This window comes from Papaver somniferum, chromosome 1 (genome assembly GCF_003573695.1).
Source record: "Papaver somniferum cultivar HN1 chromosome 1, ASM357369v1, whole genome shotgun sequence".
NCBI classification, from domain to species: Eukaryota; Viridiplantae; Streptophyta; class Magnoliopsida; order Ranunculales; family Papaveraceae; genus Papaver; species Papaver somniferum.
The window spans coordinates 208,071,330-208,092,446 of NC_039358.1; the positions used below are offsets into that span (position 1 = coordinate 208,071,330).

General features: G+C 37.1%; 3 protein-coding genes across 7 annotated transcripts; all 3 read right to left on the bottom strand.

Moving 5' to 3' along the window:
- Nucleotides 1-242: 242 nt before the first annotated feature.
- On the bottom strand, nucleotides 243-6,004 carry LOC113359161. Its single transcript, XM_026602841.1, has 3 exons — nucleotides 5,846-6,004; nucleotides 5,312-5,522; nucleotides 243-5,095 (listed from the first exon to the last, which is right to left on the bottom strand). Exons 1-3 carry the CDS (start codon nucleotides 6,002-6,004, stop codon nucleotides 324-326), a joined length of 5,142 nt encoding a protein of 1,713 aa, XP_026458626.1. The 3' UTR covers nucleotides 243-323.
- Nucleotides 6,005-6,670: 666 nt separating this feature from the next.
- Nucleotides 6,671-14,015, bottom strand: LOC113314266 (protein PEP-RELATED DEVELOPMENT ARRESTED 1, chloroplastic-like). 2 transcript variants are annotated; one of them, XM_026563060.1, is made up of 10 exons: nucleotides 13,558-14,015; nucleotides 12,653-12,808; nucleotides 12,047-12,115; nucleotides 11,755-11,928; nucleotides 10,365-10,508; nucleotides 9,543-9,698; nucleotides 9,392-9,457; nucleotides 9,206-9,265; nucleotides 8,941-9,052; nucleotides 6,671-7,161 (listed from the first exon to the last, which is right to left on the bottom strand). In XM_026563060.1, the coding sequence occupies exons 1-9, from the start codon at nucleotides 13,888-13,890 to the stop codon at nucleotides 9,008-9,010; spliced, it is 1,203 nt and encodes a 400-aa protein (XP_026418845.1). In that variant the 5' UTR covers nucleotides 13,891-14,015; the 3' UTR covers nucleotides 6,671-7,161; nucleotides 8,941-9,007. The 2 variants fall into 2 exon arrangements, with proteins under 2 accessions (XP_026418845.1, XP_026418840.1); XM_026563055.1 differs by lacking the exon at nucleotides 6,671-7,161 and adding an exon at nucleotides 7,651-8,136.
- A 448-nt stretch (nucleotides 14,016-14,463) lies between these two features.
- Nucleotides 14,464-20,837, bottom strand: LOC113314278. 4 transcript variants are annotated; one of them, XR_003342352.1, is made up of 6 exons: nucleotides 20,517-20,837; nucleotides 18,571-18,748; nucleotides 17,957-18,086; nucleotides 16,447-16,574; nucleotides 15,368-15,479; nucleotides 14,464-14,850 (listed from the first exon to the last, which is right to left on the bottom strand). XR_003342352.1 is itself a non-coding variant. In XM_026563070.1 (2 exons), exons 1-2 carry the CDS (start codon nucleotides 15,409-15,411, stop codon nucleotides 14,580-14,582), a joined length of 315 nt encoding a protein of 104 aa, XP_026418855.1. In that variant the 5' UTR covers nucleotides 15,412-16,431; the 3' UTR covers nucleotides 14,464-14,579. The 4 variants fall into 4 exon arrangements, 1 of the variants encoding a protein (XP_026418855.1); XR_003342353.1 differs by lacking the exon at nucleotides 18,571-18,748; XR_003342354.1 differs by lacking the exon at nucleotides 16,447-16,574.
- Between the last annotated feature and the right edge of the window lie 280 nt (nucleotides 20,838-21,117).

Below are 21,117 nucleotides of genomic sequence, written 5' to 3' on the forward strand. Positions count from 1 at the left end.
ATCTAGCTGTCACCAAGTACAGATGGAAGCCCTCCATTGGTGCATTACACGTCATACATATTGACAGGTCACAGCATCATAGGCTGTTCTAACACGCCCACATGAAAATCATGCACAAAGATTCAAAATCAGTCTTCAAATTCGGTTATAAAAACTGCAAGCTACATAATGCAAACACACAAGTTAATTAACATAATCTTTGGTGAAGATAACATCAAAGTTTCAAACCATCTGACAACAAAACATGAGCAGAACAACTAGCAGAAATTAAAAAAGAGAACACAATGCAAAGTAGAAGGATAACTGGGACAATAAACAAACAACTAATCTAATGCAAATGCAGACTTGATGAACTCTTCGTCTTCGTAGCAAAGCTGCAGATTTTTGCTCTTCAACAAGAAATTGATTGCATCCTCTTCAAAGTCCAATAGCCAACCGAGTTTGATCAGCTCACACAGACCCGCAATTTGATCTGCTTTCTCCCACATGAGTCCCTCAGCAATCACTTTAGAAAAGTAGGTTGCATATGCAATATTTTCCTTATGCCCAGATGTAGACCTATTCACCTTTTGAGTAAAGAGCTTCATATTCTCTCGCTCCCACCGAATCATTTGGCTGACCTCGACCTTTAGAGTGCTACCAGTAGACAGTTTTAAGCCGTAACTTGCTGTTATTGGTTCTTCAGTCTCAAAGACCAGGAGATCAAGAAGATAAGTTACCATCTGACGCCTCTTCTCGAAATCAATTTCAAGAGAAGGATCTGCAAGAAAAGCAAGTATGATTCTAATGAGACCTCTCTTGATAAAAGAACCTTTCGCAGTAATTTGCTTGAGCTCTGCAGTATCCAGCAGTGAAGTTCCTTCTTTCTTCACGGACTCAGAAATCGTCGGAACACCAATGCTAGCAAATATTTCATTCAGCTTACTCTTAGTCACAGAAGGAAAACTTGGCTTAGGATACCAAACAAATAAAGGATCTGGAGAAGCCTTCTCTAAACAATCTTGCAGCTGCAAATCATCTGGAATTAATATCGCGTTCTTGTCGAATAAAAGAATGTCACCCGAGTCTTTACTGCTCACTGGCAACTTCAACAACTTCTCTGACAGAAGCTTCTCTGTCTTCGAATTCCAGTGCCGAGCTATATAAAGCCAAAAAGCCCAGCATTCCGCAGTTGTTAACTTCTCTTTCTTACTTTCCCATCCATTCCAAAGCTTGCAGTAATCATCAGCATTAGGATATCGACGAACACCAAATGCACTGCAGAAATAATTGAGCAAGTCCTTCTCGTAGTGCTTCTCTAAGACATTCAACTGGAAGCCAAACAGACCGTCCTTATCATAAATGACGCAATCCTCTGGGCACACCCACTGCCCCGTGTTGCTTCCATTTGGAATAAAGATCTGTCCAGATGCTTCATTAACACGCTCTTTGGGAGCTCCATTTTTAGGCTCCCAGTGGAAATGACACATACATCTGTAGATACGAGAAATGACAGTAAACTGAGAATGAGACTCCAAATGACTGGCGATCAGCGAGCACCCATGTTGATTGTCTACTGTCACCCCTATGGCCTCGAGCTCTTTAGAATAGAATGCAGTTTTAGAACAATAAAATGCATCATCGATGAAAGGCCCATCCTCAGGTTGTAATAGCGAATTCCATTTCGCATCAAACAGCAAGCAACTTCCCGGATCTCTGTAACCCATATGAGTCTTCAACCATCTTCTGTTCACACGCTTAAGGAACTCTTCTGGTAAAGCATTGTTCTCCTTCAACAACATCTTGATGCAATTCATAAGGGAAAGAGCACTTGCCGGAGCGATATCACTTGGGTTAGTGGGAATATTGAGCCCAGAAACCACAAACTGCATGCCCGAACTGAATTCAGTAACCACTCCAATTGCCTTCAGCTCATCCCTGTACTCCAGAATCCCCCTACCATAGCCTGAATCACTGTCATCAATGAAAGGAAGTGAAACAACCGAAGAGAGGATCTCCCAATCAGAATGAAACAGTATAGATTCTTTAGGTACTCTTCTGCCTAGACGAGTCTGCAACCACTTCTCCTCGCGTAAGCATTTGTTGACTTCCATTGGTAAGCGACGGGCCGCTTTCTTAAGTTGCCTGCAACATGAAAGAAAACATAGAACATTGTCCTTGGTAATTGATGATGAAGATGCATGCTGCTTAAACTGACCAGCAAAAACTTTGGCTGCTTCATCGAAATCAACTACAACCCCAAGTTTTTTCAGCTCGTTCTTGTAAGAAACTATATCTGGTCCATAATGTTGTTCAGTGATTGATGGAAACCCGCTGAAAACCTTCAGAATGCAACCCCATTCACCATCGAAAAGAAAACACTCACTTGGAGATTTTAAAACACCAGCCTTTAACCATTTTTGCTCTTTAAGCACTCTCAGAAATGTAGATGAGTTGGTGTGGCGAACACATTCCAGTATCAAAAAAGTTGCTTCCACTGTAAGTGATGGAGGCATTTTGAAGGAGTTGACGACAATCTGGTAATCTTTCTGAAATTCAACCTTCACTCCAAGCAACTTAAGTTCCGCTTTGAATCCAGAAATATCTTTCCCATAATATTCATTATCAATTACAGGAAGACTACTGATTTGTGCCGCAACTTTCCATTCTGAATCAAATAAAATGGAATCAACTGGAGACATGTCCCCTTTCAGTGTCTTTAACCAGCTATCTTTTTGGATGGCCTTGACAAAATCATCAAGAGGCAGATACTTTTGTCGCAAAAGCCTTACAAATTTAAGGATTGAAAACACGTTGGACTTTTTTAAATTTGAGCTAGCTGCAAGATGCATGAGGCGCTTACCCATGTATTTGCAAGCTTCACCGAATTCGAATATCACACCAATGGCTTTAAGCTCTTCCTTGTACTCATTGATTCTACTACCGTAGAAATGAATATCGACCATCGGAATATCAACCAGCTCAGACCCATTTTGTAGTAGGCTGCCGTGTGACGTGGTAAGGAGGAAGGATTTTGATGGAGGATAGCTATAGCTCGTCGAGTCACCCAAACACGTCTGTAACCAACATCCATTTCTTATTGATCTCAAGAAATTCCCTAGATCAACCAGCTTTCTCTGCGACCTCAAGCTCCGAATCCAATCTAACAGTAGAAAAGTATTTGCTATCGTCAAAGGAGATTCGACAGTTGGCAAAGAGTCATCAGGAGGACATGTGTGGGGGATATCTGAAGCTCCAACATGTTCTTTCAAAAATGCCATTAGTTGTTTCTCTTTTGTATGTGAACCAGCAAAATTACCACTTTTTAAGTAATCTTCAGTTAATTCAACATAACGGTTTCCTCTCCATGGATTTGTACCCATCAATGCAAACCAGTTACTATCACGAGCTGGAACAAGAACCCCACTTCTTTGTGTGGTGATACTGCCATACTTGTCAACCAATGGCAACTTTTTGCACAGCATATTCACTTCTGCTTTAGATAAATAGTTACCGCGCAACGAGTGACACAAGAAGTGTGCAGAGGTAATGACAAGTTTACTACCGGAACTGTGAATAGAAGAACAAAGAAGATCTGCATACTCAAAGACGTTAAAAACACGTACTCCCAAACTGATCAGCCAAGTCCTTATCGTCTCCCTCCTTGGAAATGACTGCAAAGCCTCTTGAGTAGATTTGGGAATAAAATGATAATTCAACGAGCACCGGAATTCATTATTCCAATCAATGAGCCAGGATACATGGTGAGAATCTTTTGATAAACATATTTTCTTACCCTGCTTTGACATTGCATCAGCTATGCTCAATAAATAAACAACCCCATCTTCACCAATATATTTCAACAGACGTATGTTCTTGATGGCTGTATTCTGAAAATGTGTACCCCAGTTATCAAACAGAAAGAGTAGGATCTCAATGTATAAATTCTCTGATACTCCCGTGACAAGATTAGAACCTCGGATGCACTTGGCATACCATTCATTTTCCATTGCTTTAACTTCCAAGAAGTTCAATACATTATCATACATACTTTTATCAAAAGCTGAATTTAGGACGTACTTCCCATGGGTAGACAGATTCTGTAAGCTCACACCTTGCTTCTCTGCCTTCTCCAAAATATTCCAGAAAGCAGGTAAAAGTCTACCAACTTCCCCCGGCTTGTAAAAGAACTTCTGTGTGCTGTTGGTTTGGGATGGCAAAATGTTCTCTTCCATGAGTTTCAATTTAATTGCATCCCTCACCGTGTTTAACTTCGGATATGAAGAGGGATTGATCGGTATAAAAGTGAACATATTGGCAAGAGTAGATACTGGAGCTGCAACAGATGACTTGATGAGAGAAACAAAGGCACTGATAAAAGCCGAGGGCACACAGTCAAGAATACCCTGATTCCATTTGTTGTCTAGTAAGATAGTTTCCCTCGACGATGCTAAAACAAAATCTGCTTGGATGATGAAGGGAAAATTTGTAACCATCTCAGTTGGCAAAAAAGCATAGATACCAGGCAAACTCATCCCTCGATTCAGACGTTGCCCAATGGGAAGTGCCAAAGTGATAACCCACTCCTCTACTTCCATTCTCCTTTCCACTTTGTTTCCCAGCTTTACAGGAAATCTTTGCCTCCACATATAATAGCTACATTCTGCTTCAGATGAAGTACTGATTTCCTCGGCCGAGAGATGAAGAGTGTATGACTCAGCATCAACATTCTTCCTAGAGACAAATTCAGTCTCACTGGATATTGAGACCTCACACAACGTATTGAGCTTCGGATCTTTGTTTGCTTCTCTAACCGAAAGCCTTTTGATTTTTGCTAGAAACAACAACACCTCAGGGTGTATGCTTGAGAGTTGCTGCTTCACAGGATGAACTTTATCTGGCTTCAGAGGTAAAACGATGATAGTGGTTGGAAGAGACCTTGCAGATCCATATACTTGTTGTAATTCAGCAACTGTGGGGTGCTCCTCCACCCATTGAGGGACTATATATCCAACATTGCATTCTGGACATGGGTCTTCACTGAACATTATCTGATACCCATTGCTGAAGATATATGGCCGAGAAGTGATAAGAAACACACTCTTAAAACCAATACCTACAAATGAAAACAAATATAAGTCAAAATAGATGCATAATTTTCAAGGCTTCATGGAGAAAATTTCAAACAGGCATCACCAATGAGCCCTCAAAATACTTATGGCAGCACTATAATGGTTTTGCTCATTCTTGAAACGAAAAATCGGAACCCCGTAACTTAAGATGATTATTATACTACCAAAAAAAAAAAGCAATATGCTAGAGACAGACGAACCTTTCTCTCCAATGTAACCTCGTTCTCTATGTCCCTTTTTAGTAGAACGTCCAACACTGCAGATAGAATCAATGTTCTTCGATGAAAATCCCTTTTCATTGTTGCATACTAGAAGAGTTGCAGGAGCACCAGTGGCTGTGATATCCGTAGTAGTCATTACGAACTCCAACGAAGGTTTCACCCCATCCGGATACTCATTATCTTCAGCATTCTGCAAATTCAATTGTCAAAACTTCAAAATTAGGGATAGCACGCTCCACCATAAAATAAAAATCGAAATAAATGCAGCAACAATAAACCACAAACACAATCACTAAGTAGCCCGGTAAGTAAAAGACAACAAACACTACTTTATGCAAATGCTTCTCTAACTACTACCAAATGATCAAAAATAAAAACAATCCTTAATGCACGTTGCCACTTCACTTCAGTATGATTATATATTAATTTCAATTTTAACAGCAACAGCAACAACAACAAAATACATCTAAGATCCAATATCTACTAATAATGACAAATTGATGATTATAATACCTGGATGATTTCCATAAGGAAATGAACATCTTTAGCATATAATTCGGCTGAGAGGTTCTTGACAGCCTGATGAAGATCCTCAGTTAAAAGATTAGGTTCTTTAGCTCCTATTGAAAACTTCCCTTTCCTTATTTCTTCTATATGCTCTTTCGGCGCCATCATTAACCAGTACCTTAGTACCTACATGCAACAATCCACACCAACTTGAAGAAACAGAATAAACATAGCATGCAAAACAGACTATTAGTTAGAGGAATCAATACCTAGATAATGAACTTCACTGTAAAGAACTTGAAGAAGATGAAGGAAAATGTTTAGGATTTTTTTGAAGCAAAATAGAGAAAAGTAAAAGGAAAACGTTTATGAAGAAAATGACAGTGAAACCTTAGAATTTATAGGAGTGGGTTTTTGTTTGGTATTCTCTATAAGCTCTGTGTATTCAAAACGACTAGGAAGACTAAAAGAGAAGAAATGCAGAGACAGTCTCCTCTTTTTTAACGTCTATGGCCTTAATTCCTTATTGACTTCTCATTTTCCTCCCAATCCCTTTGAATTTCTTCTTGTAATCTTGGTTTGGTTTATTGAAAAGGTAACTAATGCAGTTGGGTGATTTAATGAGTCAAAATGTGGGAGACAACAATGACCGGCCTTTGAGTAAGAATGTTGCTTTTTAAGAGAGGATGCATGCGTGTCAATGACCGGCCTTTGGCTTTGAGTAATTGCATTTCTAGGATGTAAGTATAGTGCTACTGATGCATTTTCTGCTTGCACAAATAGAAATCATTTGAACACCACAAAACAATTTGATTTTGATTTAACACGAATTTCACAAAAGTATTGGGTACAATGTTTTTGCAAGAAATTAAATTATGAGTAAACAAATGGCCTTCTCCGAACAGAAGAACTTATTTAATTGTTATTTACATAAAATAATCTATATAATACTATATTTAAACCCTCCATCACAAGAGAAGCCTTCTCCAACTAGGACTCCATTCTTTGTGAGTGTCATCTTACCAGACTCTATCACGGTCTTAAAACCGTGTTTACCCAACAAAGAAGCAGACACGAGGTTCTTTCGAATATCGGGTACATGTAGAACATTTCTCAAAGTGAGTTTCTTCCCGGTAGTAAACTGAAGTTCAACCGTGCCTTCCCCAATTACTCTGGCAGAGTGGTTATTACCCACAAACACACAACGATTTCCCACTGTTTTCGCGTATGTTTTGAAGCGCGCTTCGTCGTTACATACATGCGATGTAGCAGCGGTGGCAAACCACCAATCTAATCTGCTGTCCGTGACTCGGTTACTATACCTATCTCCATCAGTGAAACAATTTGTTTTGAAATATAAACAATTTTTTCCATCAGTGAAACAATTGTTCAAAATGAAAGAATTGACTATAACTAATGGCGGGAAGAAGGAAGAAATCAGTATTCTGAAAGTATCAGTATTTTCAAGATCCTCCAATTTATAGAGTTTGGATGCATTAGAGAAGGTGACGTTTCCCCATTTGTCTGTTCATAACGGTACGATCCTTCATCTGAAGAGTTACAAAACTTTTCAAAATGAACAACCGTTTCTAAATTCAGTTGGGGACGGCACGCAGAGCTGTGGGCCCGATCTGGTTGAGTTTGTCCAAGGGAGTGGAGGGCCGTGCCAAAAATGAATAGCTAACATTTGCGTATTTTTGGTTGCTGCTAGATTCAAAGAAACCAGAAAGATACAGGATGCTTGTGGCATGCCAATTTGGTAAAATCAGGAAGATAAGAGCCCCAGATTGTTCAAGAAACAAGACTACAAATCTGAGAAGAGAGCTCTTTATAATTGGGACAAGAGTTGTTTGAACCTTGCAAACTATAAGAATGTCAACACCAAATCAAAACACAGATAACTGGTCGATGAGATCAGTGAGCCACACCACCCTGAAGGTGTAATTACCTTGAAGTTGTTTGTGTGGTTTGACCTTTGCAGTGTGGAGACTTTACAGGCAGAACTTGCTAGTTTAACCAGAGCGGCAGTTCAAATGTTTCTGGCTCTGAACAACTGAAGAACTTTATAAACTTCATTTTTGTTCAACTTTAGAGAGTGCACGTGGTCGCTTTCGTTTTAGTTAGTATAGCTTATATTTCACGATGCCAAGGATATGACAGTAGATCTCTTAGTCTTCACCCTTTTGCTCTTGTTTTCAGTTCAGAACTTCTTTACTTGACTTCCGTACTTGACAAACTAGATAAAGGAAGATAGTTCCTCTCTCGTTCATCGGAGATTTGATCTTAGCAATTCATGTCTGCCATTAGGCACAAATAAAGCGTCAGAAATTCGAAGTTGAAGAAAAGGGTATCAGTTCAGTATCAACCTCGACTCTAAACTAGGCATCACAAGAGTTTGTTGTGAAGGGTTACTCGACACCTAGATGACTCGAGGAATTCCTGTTGTAATTCCTTCCTTTTATATAACAACCCTGGTCGCTATAGATAGAGAATTGATTTTTAACCTGGTAATACACTTACCGGTGGATGAAATCCCCACCAATGAGAGGATCTTGTTCAGACGAGCAGAAACCAATGGTTATAAGATGTATAAGTTTATAGCTAGATACGAGAATGGGGAATGCAGAATTTGAAGCTTCACCAATGATCATCTCATTAAGTCATAATTAAGAGATCTAATTTGACAACTAGAGTCAGATGATTCGGAAGAATTCAAAGAATCGGGAAAATCTGGAGTTGACATCTTGGGTTGTAGACAAGTGAAGTAAAAGCTAGAAAAGATTCTTCTTTCATGAAAAATCGTTTGAAATTCTGCTTATAATTTCTCTAGGAGGTTATAATGCAAGGATTTGGACACTTGCAAAATTCAACAAGAAGTTGTTGCAAGTAGAAATGAACTTCTACATAGTATCACTTCACATTCATTTCTTACTTCAAAGTTTTTTTCCTAATCAGTATGGGCGAGTTTAGGCGAAAATTCCAGTAAAGAATGTCTTAACTTTTAAACACTCCTTCTGCTTTGCGTGTCCCCACATATTTTGTTTAGTTATTTATGCCTAGATACAGTTCAATATTTAGAATGGATAAATTAGAAAGTCTACCTGGAAGTGTTGCAGCGGGTAACAACTGATGAGAAAACCAAGAATAGTGCATCTATGGAAGTCTCCACTAGAAGGCTATTTCCTGGAGAATTAGGAGTGTCTTCTGATGAACCTGGAAGGATCAATAATGGTGGCCATTAGATGTTTTAACATAGAAAAAACCACTCTAAAGAGAAAGAAGCGGAGCCCCTGGAAACAGCGAAACACAACAAAATTAGTCAGTGGAGATGTTTGTGCACACAGTTTCAAACCCGAAAAGGCTTACCCATTCAAGGTGTTGAGCTGTGATGCCGGAAACATTTCCAGAATAGATGCCGCCAAGGACCTGCGAAGTTCAGAAACAATACAAATGCATATAAAATAATTTCTGGAGTACCCACAGAAAAATATGTAATCGAGCATTTATCTTGTACAGATTCTAGAAATCAGAAAGAGTGTGACGAAGGCATACCTTGGAAACAGACTCAAGAAACATGCCAGGTCGTACAGGAAGTGGTGTGCGTCCAGAAACACTAGCCTGGAAACTACAATGTTTCAGAATGCAACTCGAAACACATTCTTCAAAATTCAGATAATGATACTCATTCAAGTCTATAACTCACCCTTCCAGTAATCCCACCAGGTATCTTCTCTGTATTGGTTTTGTCATCCTCGTCACTTTTGTCTTCACCTTCATTTTTTCCTAGCATTACATTCCTAATCATCTCTGCAACGGTTTTCCCAGGTCTCAAAGCAACTAGCTTTGTCAGAAAGTTAACCTGCGTTTTAACAAGGATTGTTTCAGGAAAACTCAATCATATTAACAACAATAGTTACTGGATTTCTCTTGTGAGAATAATCTTTTATACACATGTCAGACATTGTTTCTTAGAAGAAGAGTATGTGGTGTGCCCTAATCGCATACAGGTGAGATTAAGTTGCAACTAATGTAATGTTTTCAAAACTTACGATGCCACTTTAAACGTTTATCCATAATAGCACAGTTTTACCAAATAAAGCATACGTCTGAATTAGATGCACCTTAAATTTGTCTGGAGGGAAGCGTGGCCAGACTCATATTTATCATGAAATACCAGAAAGCAAGATCAGAGTTGTGCAACGGAGTACTTAGGAATCGAAACTCAAAACTACTGGCCGCAAGTTTCTGGCTTGCATTTTTTATATACCTTTGGTGCTAGGCGTTTACATGTGTTTGTCATCGAGATTCGAGAATGAACACCTAATAACGGACTGTTAATTGGCATATTAATTCAAAGGTGACTTCAAGAATTAGGTCCTGAGACCTTTTCTGAGCAAGTTTCAATTTCCTAAGGATCAAAGTTCAGCAACACATCTCCTGATGTTGAATTTAAGCCAATGCAGCTTTTGAGGTTGCAAGTAATGCTATAACCACAGAATCAAATCATGAGAAAGAGAGGGATAACCTCTGCTTCGGGGAGGGTTGTGAAACCCCGGTCATTCCTTTCATCCAGAATACCACCTCCCATCATATTCCGAGCCTCTTCTCTGATCAGAACAAGCCTTGCAAGTAGTTTCCTATCAGGAACAACGGGCCTAGATTCCATTGTCTGCAAAATAAGGTTGATGGATATAACTTATAAGAGGGTCAAATTTCCAAGACATTAAAGGGAATCAGAACTTTAAGATGGCAATTCAGGATCCCACAACAGCAGATAAAAACACAACAGTTTTCAGCTCCATTAGTAATAAAAATGTTCAAGCAGACATGCAGCAATCCTTCACTAAGATTTACAAGAATGCACACAGTTTCCAAGTGAATCTCACTTAATGAAAATTTAGTATTTTGATCAATATTCCTGTACTTTAATTAGAATAGTTACACTTGAGAATAAGGACCGGCTAAATATCTAGTGCTGAATAAACTCCTCAAGATACACAAATACTTGACAAGTCACCGATATAATGTCCAGCAGTCAAAATGAAAGATATGATGTATAAATGGATTCAAGAAACAACCACTATAGTATTTTGATGTCTACAATCTAGACAAGCAAGGGATGAAGATCAATTTGGTTTCTCCAAGTGTATGTAACCATGGTACAAAAACACAGCAACCTCAAAATGACGACACGCACTGGTATGGGGCGTTGAACATGACTTGAGAATCTTAGGATTTTTAAATAAATAAACGCAAGACGCTAATGGTAACTGCAATTACCACGACTGTGCCTAGCAGTGTCAGGCCCAAGTACAAATGTTAACACGTGTAGACACCTCAAAGTTTTAAAAACTGCAAGATCCTTGTTACACAGCTCTAAATTGGTGCAGAAGTTCAGTATTTATATTATCCCAGATGCATTTATAGGGTAGTTGCCCCAGCATGCTGAGCTACATCGATTTAACCTGAGAGAAGTCAAACTTAGGAGCTAGGCAATCATTTGGTTTGTAATTTATGACTTACGAACATGCACTCCTCATCATTTCTATCTGCATCTACTAGTTAACATTTCAAATTTGAGTTTCCCTAGTGTTTCAACTAACCAGAACACTACTAAAGATACTTACATAATATGATGTTTACCACTGACGCACCAATATGAGTAGAAAGCCTAAACCACTTGGCATTTAGTATTCAAGGTTAATATTCATTTTCTACGGTTTGGTTAACAATTATGAAAGAAAAAAAAAATGAAACGGCCAATCAGGACATGGATATGCTAGAATTCACAGGCCATATAATATCATGCCACTTCTTTCATAGTCTTTCAGATTTACTAATGGGCCTAAAACTGATTTCCAAAAAGTTTCACTAATGACCAGATTTTTCAAAGCCATTGCGCCAGTATTGTGTACCTCTAGTAAATCATCAGCCTGGTTTGCTATGTCATTTAAATTTGCCCCTGGAAGTTGCACTTTCGTACCATCATTCCCAGTTTGAAAGACACCACCTCCAGCAGCCACTCGGCGTAGCAATTCATGTCTGCTTTCTTTTTTGGGTGTTCGACAGAGTAGACCGATCACTTGAACCTGAAAATGTCAAAAACAAAAAAAGAATCATCACTTCATGTTGAATAAATGGTTGTAGTTACAGGTTCCTTTTGGACAGAGTTAATATCATATTAGTGCCAAAAGAACATGGCCTCACATGTGGGGGGCACTTTTTGGTAAGATGAGATAACACTGTCTGCTTGATAACCTCCAAGAGTGACTTGCGCTGCAAAAGAAAAAGAAATGAACAATTAAAAATATGAGAGAGCAAAAAACGAGTGATTATTGTCGGAGATTATACTTTAGACATGGCTAACCTCTACTCTGTTAGTTATTTAGTCATATAGTGTGGAAAAGGTTTAAAGGGAGTAATTGTTATGAACTTAGATCTCCAACTCATGGAAAAGCTGGTGCCTATAATGGTAAGTGAAGATGCATTCATGCACATATTTTTCAGTACTTACGCATCAAAAATCAGAACCACGGTTTTTTTACAGAAACGAATAAAACAGTTTCTTTATCAAAATATAACTACTTTTAACTTCAGTAACTTTTCTCTCAAAGATATTCTATAACACTCGCTCCCCTGTGCCAAATTTGTACCATCAAGGGCTATGCTTTGTGAATTATATTTACTTACTCTCTCCTGCATCTTTCAATTAAATTTAAACAGCAAGAAAACCATTTGAAACTAATTTCATTTCTACAACTCGAGAATAACAATGATGTCTATTTCACTACATATGATAGTGTCATAAGATACCTGGTCATCATCGTCTTTCTCTGCCAGTTGGATCATGTAATCAAGAGCCATCATAAACCCAGACTCCATTTGATCAACTCTCTTGCCAATAACTCCTTGTGCAGCTATCTCAACAGCCACCTCCTCAGATGCTTCATTCATGTTCATGTCTTCCAACTTTAATCAAATATGTATATTAACAAACAAACAGTCAGATGGTACCATCCAATAAGAAAATGAGATACGTGTTACCTCACACAGCTTATACAGTAAGTGAGGAACGATATCAACACCAGTAAACGCAATAAAAATTTGCACTATGCACAAAGTTCTAAAGGATAAGATAGTATAGCTTTAGAAAAGGAAAACAAATGTACGACATATAGGAACTTAGAGAAAGTGTGAGGAATGGAAGGAAATGAGAGGGCTGGGGTACAATTTGGAAAAACTTGCACGATATGAACAGATTTATCTCAATTACAACCTCAAGGATGGTATATATCAATGTTTCGTGGTGGCTAATAACTTTTCGAGAACTATGAAAAGCTAAGAAACTCACTCAAATCAAATTAACCTAAGAAGATTGTCATATTGACTTCCAATAAAAACCAATTTAAATGACTAACTCTAGCGATAACAAATTACTAATTATCACTTGATTAAGCCTACTTATTATTCAATTGAACAGCGGAAAATTGGCATTTGGTTCCATCTTCAACCTTGACAATTGAAAATGCCCTAGTTATTCAAACCATTTGCACTATTTCCTAACAGTGCAGCAATTATACATGGCCATTACCCATACCAGCCTCAATCTATGAAGGACTCAAAATTTCGCATTCTTTTCAGTCCTTAAAATGTCACTAAATATTCAACTACAGATAAAATTTGTGGAAATTAAGCATAAATTGAAGTCAAAAACTTACTAGCTTAATCATTTCTTCAAGAACAGAAGTAACCTGTTCACCACCATCAAGAAGAGCTTTATAATATTCAGGGTCTTGTTTCTCAGCATTTTCTAGTATTTTCACTCCACCAAAATCTTCTTCAGGAAATCCACCACCAACTTCATAACTTGCATACAGATTCCAAGATGGGTTTTGCTTCTTCTTAGGTTGAAAGGACAAAAGGGGTTTTGTTTTGGGGAGAAATGACACTGTGAGCAGTTGAGAAGAAGACGAAGAAGAAGGGTATGTTTTGGGGTTCAGAGCAGAAGTTAGTAAACAAGAACTAGAAGGAAATACCACTAATCTCTCCATTAATTTGCTTCGGAACGATTTTTCCTGTAAGTACCACTGAACTAGTGAGGAATTGTTGAGAAACTCGAAGACCTAAAAGGCGGTGAGAAATGAAATAGGAGAGAAATAGGAGATAACGATAAAATAAACATATTTGTACGCAGTGGGTTCGAATCCAAGACCAGTAGGTTAACCATATGCTTGCAATTTTCGCATGCCAATTCGGAAACTTGATCGGTCAGGGAAATTCTACGGATAAACAAGGGGAAAAAATACGGTTTAGTCCAAAAACATTCAGTCCAAGCCGAGTCAACTAGGTACAGATACAGATTAGTTCAAAAGTAATTTAAAATACAGAAAATACACAAATATCCCCAATGATTTATGATTTAGTCCAAATATTTATAGTTTAGTTCAAAGTGACTCATGAAATGATGTCGCAACTTTAAATAATATAAAAATAATTAAAAATCAATTTATCTTTTGAACGGCTCATCCAAAATTCACAAACTTTATATACTCCGAAAGTTTTTTCCGAGATCTACAAAAAGAGTACCCATATGACTATATAAATTCCATTTTTTTTAAATCATAGTTTACAGTAGTGTACAAATATGTACATATCTACAAAAATCCAGAAAATCCAAAGACTAGACAAAATGCACCGGTTTGTACACTACATGCAACTTAAATCGCCCACCTAAGCAAATCTAAGCCCCACCTACGGAAGCGAATCCACCCATTGGTGTACCCCAATAAGGCTCATCCTTATGCATGCTGCAATCATCAGTTGTATCTGCTGCCAGTGTCTGAAGTGCACCTGATAATTTAGCATGCTCATCCCAAAAAACAATTGCAGCTCCAACTCTGTTGCCACCTTCGCATGAATTACTCGGTCTAATAATGGAAAATTCGATATGGTTGCAGTTGTTCCAAATGAGACATCCTAGCCCACTGAACCAGTTATGATATTTCTTCCCTCTTTATAACAAATAAAGGCAATCAGATTAGTCTTAGAATAAAAAAGTTCAAAAGAAACCCAAACCTATTTTAACAATTTCACCATACAAAGGCACCTTCATAATACTAGTTGTGGGCTCTTATAGAACTAGACACTCATCTATTTCACAAAGATAGAATATTTGTTATTTAGAGTTTAGTAAAAATGATACATATGTTCATCTTGGGTTTAATCAAGGAAAAATAAAATAGGCTTGTTTCTAGGATGGGAATGGCAGTGAAATCCACCATCTCAGTTCCTAAAAAAGGCTTGTTTCTAGGATGAGAGTGGCAGTGAAATCCACCTGCACTCATCTTGTTACAGGTGCAACAGTATGTACACTTATAGAATGATGGTAACCTGAATGCCAAGAGACAATGTCAAGCTAAATCGGCAACTCTGCAAACGATGTACTGCTAGAAAAGCATCCATTATTGCATTTAAGAAGATCACTAGGCTTACACAGTATAATTCTTCTGAGCATTATGTAAGACTGACCTGTTCTTGTATGTTTCCTTCTTCATTACCTTGGCCGCCAACATCTCAAAATCTTCCTCCTTTTACTTAAAACAAACATCCTGATATTCTATGGTCTTTTTGTGCATACAGCCTGTGAGTAACAAAAGAGTTCATCAAACACAAATTAAAAGAAAAACAAGCAACGGGGTCTGTAACGGTAGTGATAAAACAACATGCAGTGGTGCTAGAGACATAATGTTCTAAAAGTACAGCAGCAAGCACTACTGAGCCTTGGCAAGATATGCTGCTTCAATATTTTGGCTTCGAGACAGAGAATTAGTGAATAAAACTGCACAAATGATACGAAACCAATCATATATGAGAAATTCTAAAATGATACAAGTATGGTTAACACTTTTATAATGATATTTGGTTGTACGCGTTTTCACGTTTAAAATTCTATTCATCCTTATAAGCTAGATTGTGTGTGCGAAAGAGAGAATACCTTCTCAACAATTACTGGGTCTTTCACCACTACCTCTGGACTGCATGTCTCTCCCTGCTCCTATTTACATCCCTCTAATTTTTTAACAAACACATTGTGTTTTTGGATTTATAGTGCAAGAAATGATGAGTAACATTATGTTCATTAAAGTGCACTATTATGTACACATGTAATTTCTGTCACATGTGTGCAACAATGTACACTTATATTGTAGGTGTACTACATGTAATTTCTGTCATAACCAACAATCAAAAACTCATAGAACCATTGATTCGACATCCAAGAAATGAGATTGTTCACTAAAATTTGATTAGGAGTCCTAGAGAGGGCTATTATCTACACATGTTATTTCTGTCACATGTGTACAACAATGTACACTTATATTACATGTGTACCAATATGTACACACGTAATTTCTGTGACAATAAACAGTCAGCGACTCTTAAATAGCAGTTGAGCACTAATCCTAGTATACATGATTTGCTAAACCAATTCCAAGTGACCTTCTATTTTGTTGTCAACACATACCAAGTTTAGATACATGATTAGAATATCATATGATATTTGTCAAAATTGACAATCACAATTTGAGTTCAATTCACCAAAAGCAGACCTTGAGCAGCTTCATCGAGGTTAGCATCAGATGACAGCTTCTAGAGAGACCATTATGGATATTCATCTCAATTCATTAGCTTGCTTACCCTGGCAACCAATATTCATTTGGATTTCCTAGCAAGTAACCTAGAATGTACGAAAAAAGATCAGTCAGTTTAACAATTAGAGAACAACCCGAAAGATCTGAGCCAAACACATGTCCGTCTGAAATTTACTAGGTGCAACTATAAAATTCATTTCAGTCTCCAGACTGGTTATTTTGTTGAAGTTAAATTACAAAATTCATTCCAGGTGTACAACTATGTACACAGTAACAATAAACATGTGTATAATTATGTACACATGAAAACCCACTTCATGAGAAAAATTCAAAACTGACAAAAGTAAAATAACCCAAATAAGTTGACAGACGAGCATAGACTGGAGAGAAAAATCCATCCACGAAATGAATAAATCACCAAGTGATTGTTACTGAAAATAAGATGACACCCCCCAAAGGAAAACTAATGAGAACAAGAACCAACTTAAAGAACATGATCACCGAAAGCTTAAATAATATCTTTTCTACCAAAAAAAATTAAAAGGTTGGGAGCCTAGGAGACCAATGTACATATAAGAACAAATGTCCCTAGAACAATTAACTGCCTACTTAAACAAATGTACATTTATAAGTAAAACATTTAATGGTTTCTTACAGTTACTGGATACACCCATTTCAACTTTATGGTAAGGGAAATGATCAATTCTTCTGAGTTGTAAACCACGTCATAGACGTCTAATCCATTCACCCTCCCCATAGAACATTTGTCTATATAATACAGTAGTAATGTAGTATTAAGTGATGCACAGATGAAAATTTGATACATCACTGCAGTTCAATACTTTACTGGCAAGTACCACGCACAAGCGTAAAAAAACTCAGAGATTCATAGTCGATCAGTATAAATGCAAGATAGAAAACACTTACCAAAGATATAAATCTCAAAAAAAAAATGTATATACTATCTGCCAAGAAGTATGTTCTATATCAGAAACTGAGCTAACGATAAATAAAATACCAGCTAATTGAAAATAACAATAAGTGCTCAAATAAATTCCACCTAATCAACATGTGTACAATCACGTGCACATTGAAGATCAACATGTGTATAATTATGTACACACTAAGAATTACATGTGTACAACTAAGTACACATTAACAATCAATATCAAAATATAATAGCAGTAGCTTAATATTTCATGCTACCATTAACTATGTACTCATTACTGAAATTTGAATAAGTTATACCGATTGTTGCTTTTCCACACATTAATTCATTTAGTTCTGGATATTATAGTTCATGTACAGAATTAATGTCACCAAAAGGGCAAAAACACAAAAAAAATAAATAAAAATGAAACAAATTTTATATCCGGAACTGGAACCATATGAAATGTTTGAACAGTGCCAACTCAACAACCCTTATATTCAAATGAAATGCTTGTGGTATCTTTTAAGTAGTACTTACCTTCTGGAAGGGTCATGGTCAGAAAACCATCTTAAGCATAAGATAGTTGAGCAGGAACTGCAGATGAACTCTTCTTCGAATTAATGCACAATGACGAGGTCTGCATATCTGAGACTCAACAGTCAACTCGCTGCAGTAGCAAAAAATCCATAAATATTGTTATTGAAAATATGATTTTAGAGACAAATGATGAACCATGATATCTAATTAATATGACACATCCTTCTTCTATATAACCTAATCTTGAGCTCAAAATAAGCACAACAGAAAAGAGAGACTTTTTCAAGCCAATGGCTAGCTTAATGTTGGCTAAGCAGGGCATATATAGTCACATTTATTATCTGTAAGAAAAGCGGTACCTTTATAAGCATCTCCCTTATTAAACCAAATCAAACAAAAAAATGTCCTAACAAACCTCAAGTAGAATTCATGTACCACATTTTAATTTTAAAAATACTAATGAATCTTACCAATCATAATTATCTAATATAAATTGGTGTACAAGCATATACTCCTCGTATATCAAGCACAAAAGAAACAGTGCACTTTTATGTGCACAGCGTATAACGGGTGTACAAAAAAATACACCTATCTTGTAGAAACTGCAATCTCACCAGCAAGTCTAACACCACTTGGCCCTCCCCCAATGAACATCAAGCTCACCAGCAAGTCCAGCACCAGTTGGCCCTCCTCTAGTTATTGAGCATTGGAACTGCAAACTCTATCTTGTTGTAGTTTGTCATATACATGTCGTGCCTTATTAACTTGTTGTAGACACAGTACTCCAAAATCCTAACAAACGGGACAATGCATACCATTATGTGAAATTTAAGTACCTAATAAGGCTATATATGCACCAACAACTCTACCATCTAGTATAGTTAAATAATCATATAAATTTGGATACAAAAATTTATACTAATATACAAAGTCCACTCTACATTTTTTTGTCTCTACACTAGTACAATATGAATGAAGAAGACCCAGAATGTAGATATATACTACCACCATTGGAAAGCAATAAATTATACCCTATAACATAATAATTTTGCAGAAACGAGATCAGGCAGATGCGAAAGGACATGTATATGAAAAGCTTGGAAAGCAATAAATTCTAAAAATGCAGACCTAAGAATTCTAAACAACCCTCCCCTAACTATCCTTCCAGGTGAGAGAGGCCATCAGCTGGGCGGAACGATCAAAGCCTGTGTCAAAGACATGAAAGTCTCTGATTACTATACTAGTAGTTGCAACTGCACTACTATTTCTAAGGATGCTCTTAGCTTATTTATACTAAGCTTACTCTGGTCCATAAGTTGAATCACAGACTCAGACTGGTTCTTGTTCCGATCTTTTAGCATATCTTTATGTCTCTTCATTCTCATGGAAAGGAAGGATTTGCTACAGAAACTCATTAATTGTACTCATATGGGACGTCTAAAGCAGAATAATTATACAATAGAAACATGTATGTTGAAAAAACTGCCAACTTAAAAAAAAAACTAGTGCATATGCTCACCACATTTCCTAAAAAAATATGTACCCAACTCTTCCGTTCTTACCAATTGTTGAAACTAGTCTCAATCTATCCTACACGGCCACCAGAACTCATGGAAAGTAGGAAGACAAATAATTGCAGCAACTACTTCTTTTGACTGATTCCCAGCTCAAGAATTCAGTCCAAATCCAACACAAAAATCGAACACAATCATACCAAATGCTCAAGCTACAACCTTCTTTGCTCTTCTCAGCTGAAACCACTTCAAATCCTCCTCTAAACCATCATATTACAGGTGAACCAATATGTACACTTGTATTACAGGTGCACAAATATGTACACTTATAGGATGGTAACCTGCAAACCATGCACTGCTGGAAAAACATCCTCTATTGAATTTCAAAGATCACATGCTTGCATTTGTGTAATTGCGACTACGGCCTTGAAATCTGAATGAAACTAAATATTTTAAAATCCTTCTCAATCTAACTAACCTAATATCATATTTCTCATTAGTAATAACGACAACTCTCTCCGCTTATCTTCAGCAAAGGTAAATTCATTAAGCTCTCTTTTGAGTTCTTAGATTTGTAATTATCAAAGATCTACTACTAATTCCTCATTTTCACTCCAAATCAGTACAATAAAAAAACATATAAGATCTGTGAGAAACTTTTCAATTTCCTAATCTTGTTGTGTTGCAAAACTAGATTTGGGATAATGTTGAATTTCACAATTGACCAATACAATAAAATAACTTAAAAAATCTTCTCAGCTGAGTACACAGTTAATGGCTCTTTTAGGTGATTATTACGATAATAGTTTCTGTGTTCAGATGTGATGGGAAATTGACTAATTCATATATCTTTGATTCTACAAATCTTTAACTAATTCAGCAAGATAAAAAAGAAAATCGACAGCGAATTCAGTGTAGAACAAGTAAAATTACCTAAACCTAACACAAAGTCAAACAATTGAGCAAAAGGAACTTAGTTTGACGAAAAAAATTTGAAATTAGGTTTAGGAAGTGATGTTAAAAAGAGAATTCGATTCGATTATTACCTTTAGAATTGAGTACGCTGAGCTTCAAGACGATCCAAAAATGAGATCTCTGTCGAAGTTGAAGGTGAAGATCGAGAACATTTTGAACATAATATTGTCTAATACCTTCACCTGGTTTATATGGTTTTCTTTAAGATTACTGCATCAACAAATGATGATGCTCATTCACTTTAGGTAAGAGATTAAGAGAAGGTTAAGATTTTTGGTTCCGTTTCAGTGGAGTTAATATGTTGTTCTTCTTTCTCCAAATGTCTTCTCTGTAAATCGCTTTCTCCGTCTCTCAGAAAATTGAAACATCAAAAGGATAATTAAGGAAATAAGAAAATGAGGTGTTTTCTAGATCTGCCGAAGTTTGGACTAAATCGTTTAAATATGGACTAAACTGTATGCGAATTTGTAAATTAGGACTAGTGAATACCAGGCCTTAAAGGCTAGGACTAAACTGTTCAAAGCCCACCAAAAAGGGGATTAAACGTTAATTTATACTAAACAAGGGCTGGCCAGGTTATGCCCATAGGGGCCAAGTCTTAGCCGCTGGCAGTATTCTTTCTGGCGCCCCGGCTACGATGTGGTCGGGTCACATACATTTTGTATGTGGTCC

Bases quoted from the DNA above. Each gene is read 5' to 3' on its own strand.
- LOC113314278 (XM_026563070.1), bottom strand. From the start codon at position 15,411: ATGTTGGCGGCCAAGGTAATGAAGAAGGAAACATACAAGAACAG. The intron at 14,851-15,367 runs GTCAGTCTTACA...TTTGTTATAAAG, and splicing joins AAGGAAACATACAAGAACAG to AGGGAAGAAATATCATAACT.
- LOC113359161 (XM_026602841.1), bottom strand. From the start codon at position 6,004: ATGGCGCCGAAAGAGCATATAGAAGAAATAAGGAAAGGGAAGTTTTCA. The intron at 5,523-5,845 runs GTATTATAATCA...TTGAATTTGCAG, and splicing joins TCCTTATGGAAATCATCCAG to AATGCTGAAGATAATGAGTA. The intron at 5,096-5,311 runs GTTCGTCTGTCT...TTTCATTTGTAG, and splicing joins AGGTTACATTGGAGAGAAAG to GTATTGGTTTTAAGAGTGTG.
- LOC113314266 (XM_026563060.1), bottom strand. From the start codon at position 13,890: ATGGAGAGATTAGTGGTATTTCCTTCTAGTTCTTGTTTACTAACTTCT. The intron at 10,509-11,754 runs GTACACAATACT...CTTATTTTGCAG, and splicing joins AGGCTGATGATTTACTAGAG to ACAATGGAATCTAGGCCCGT. The intron at 9,699-10,364 runs GTTATCCCTCTC...GTTAAAACGCAG, and splicing joins CAACCCTCCCCGAAGCAGAG to GTTAACTTTCTGACAAAGCT.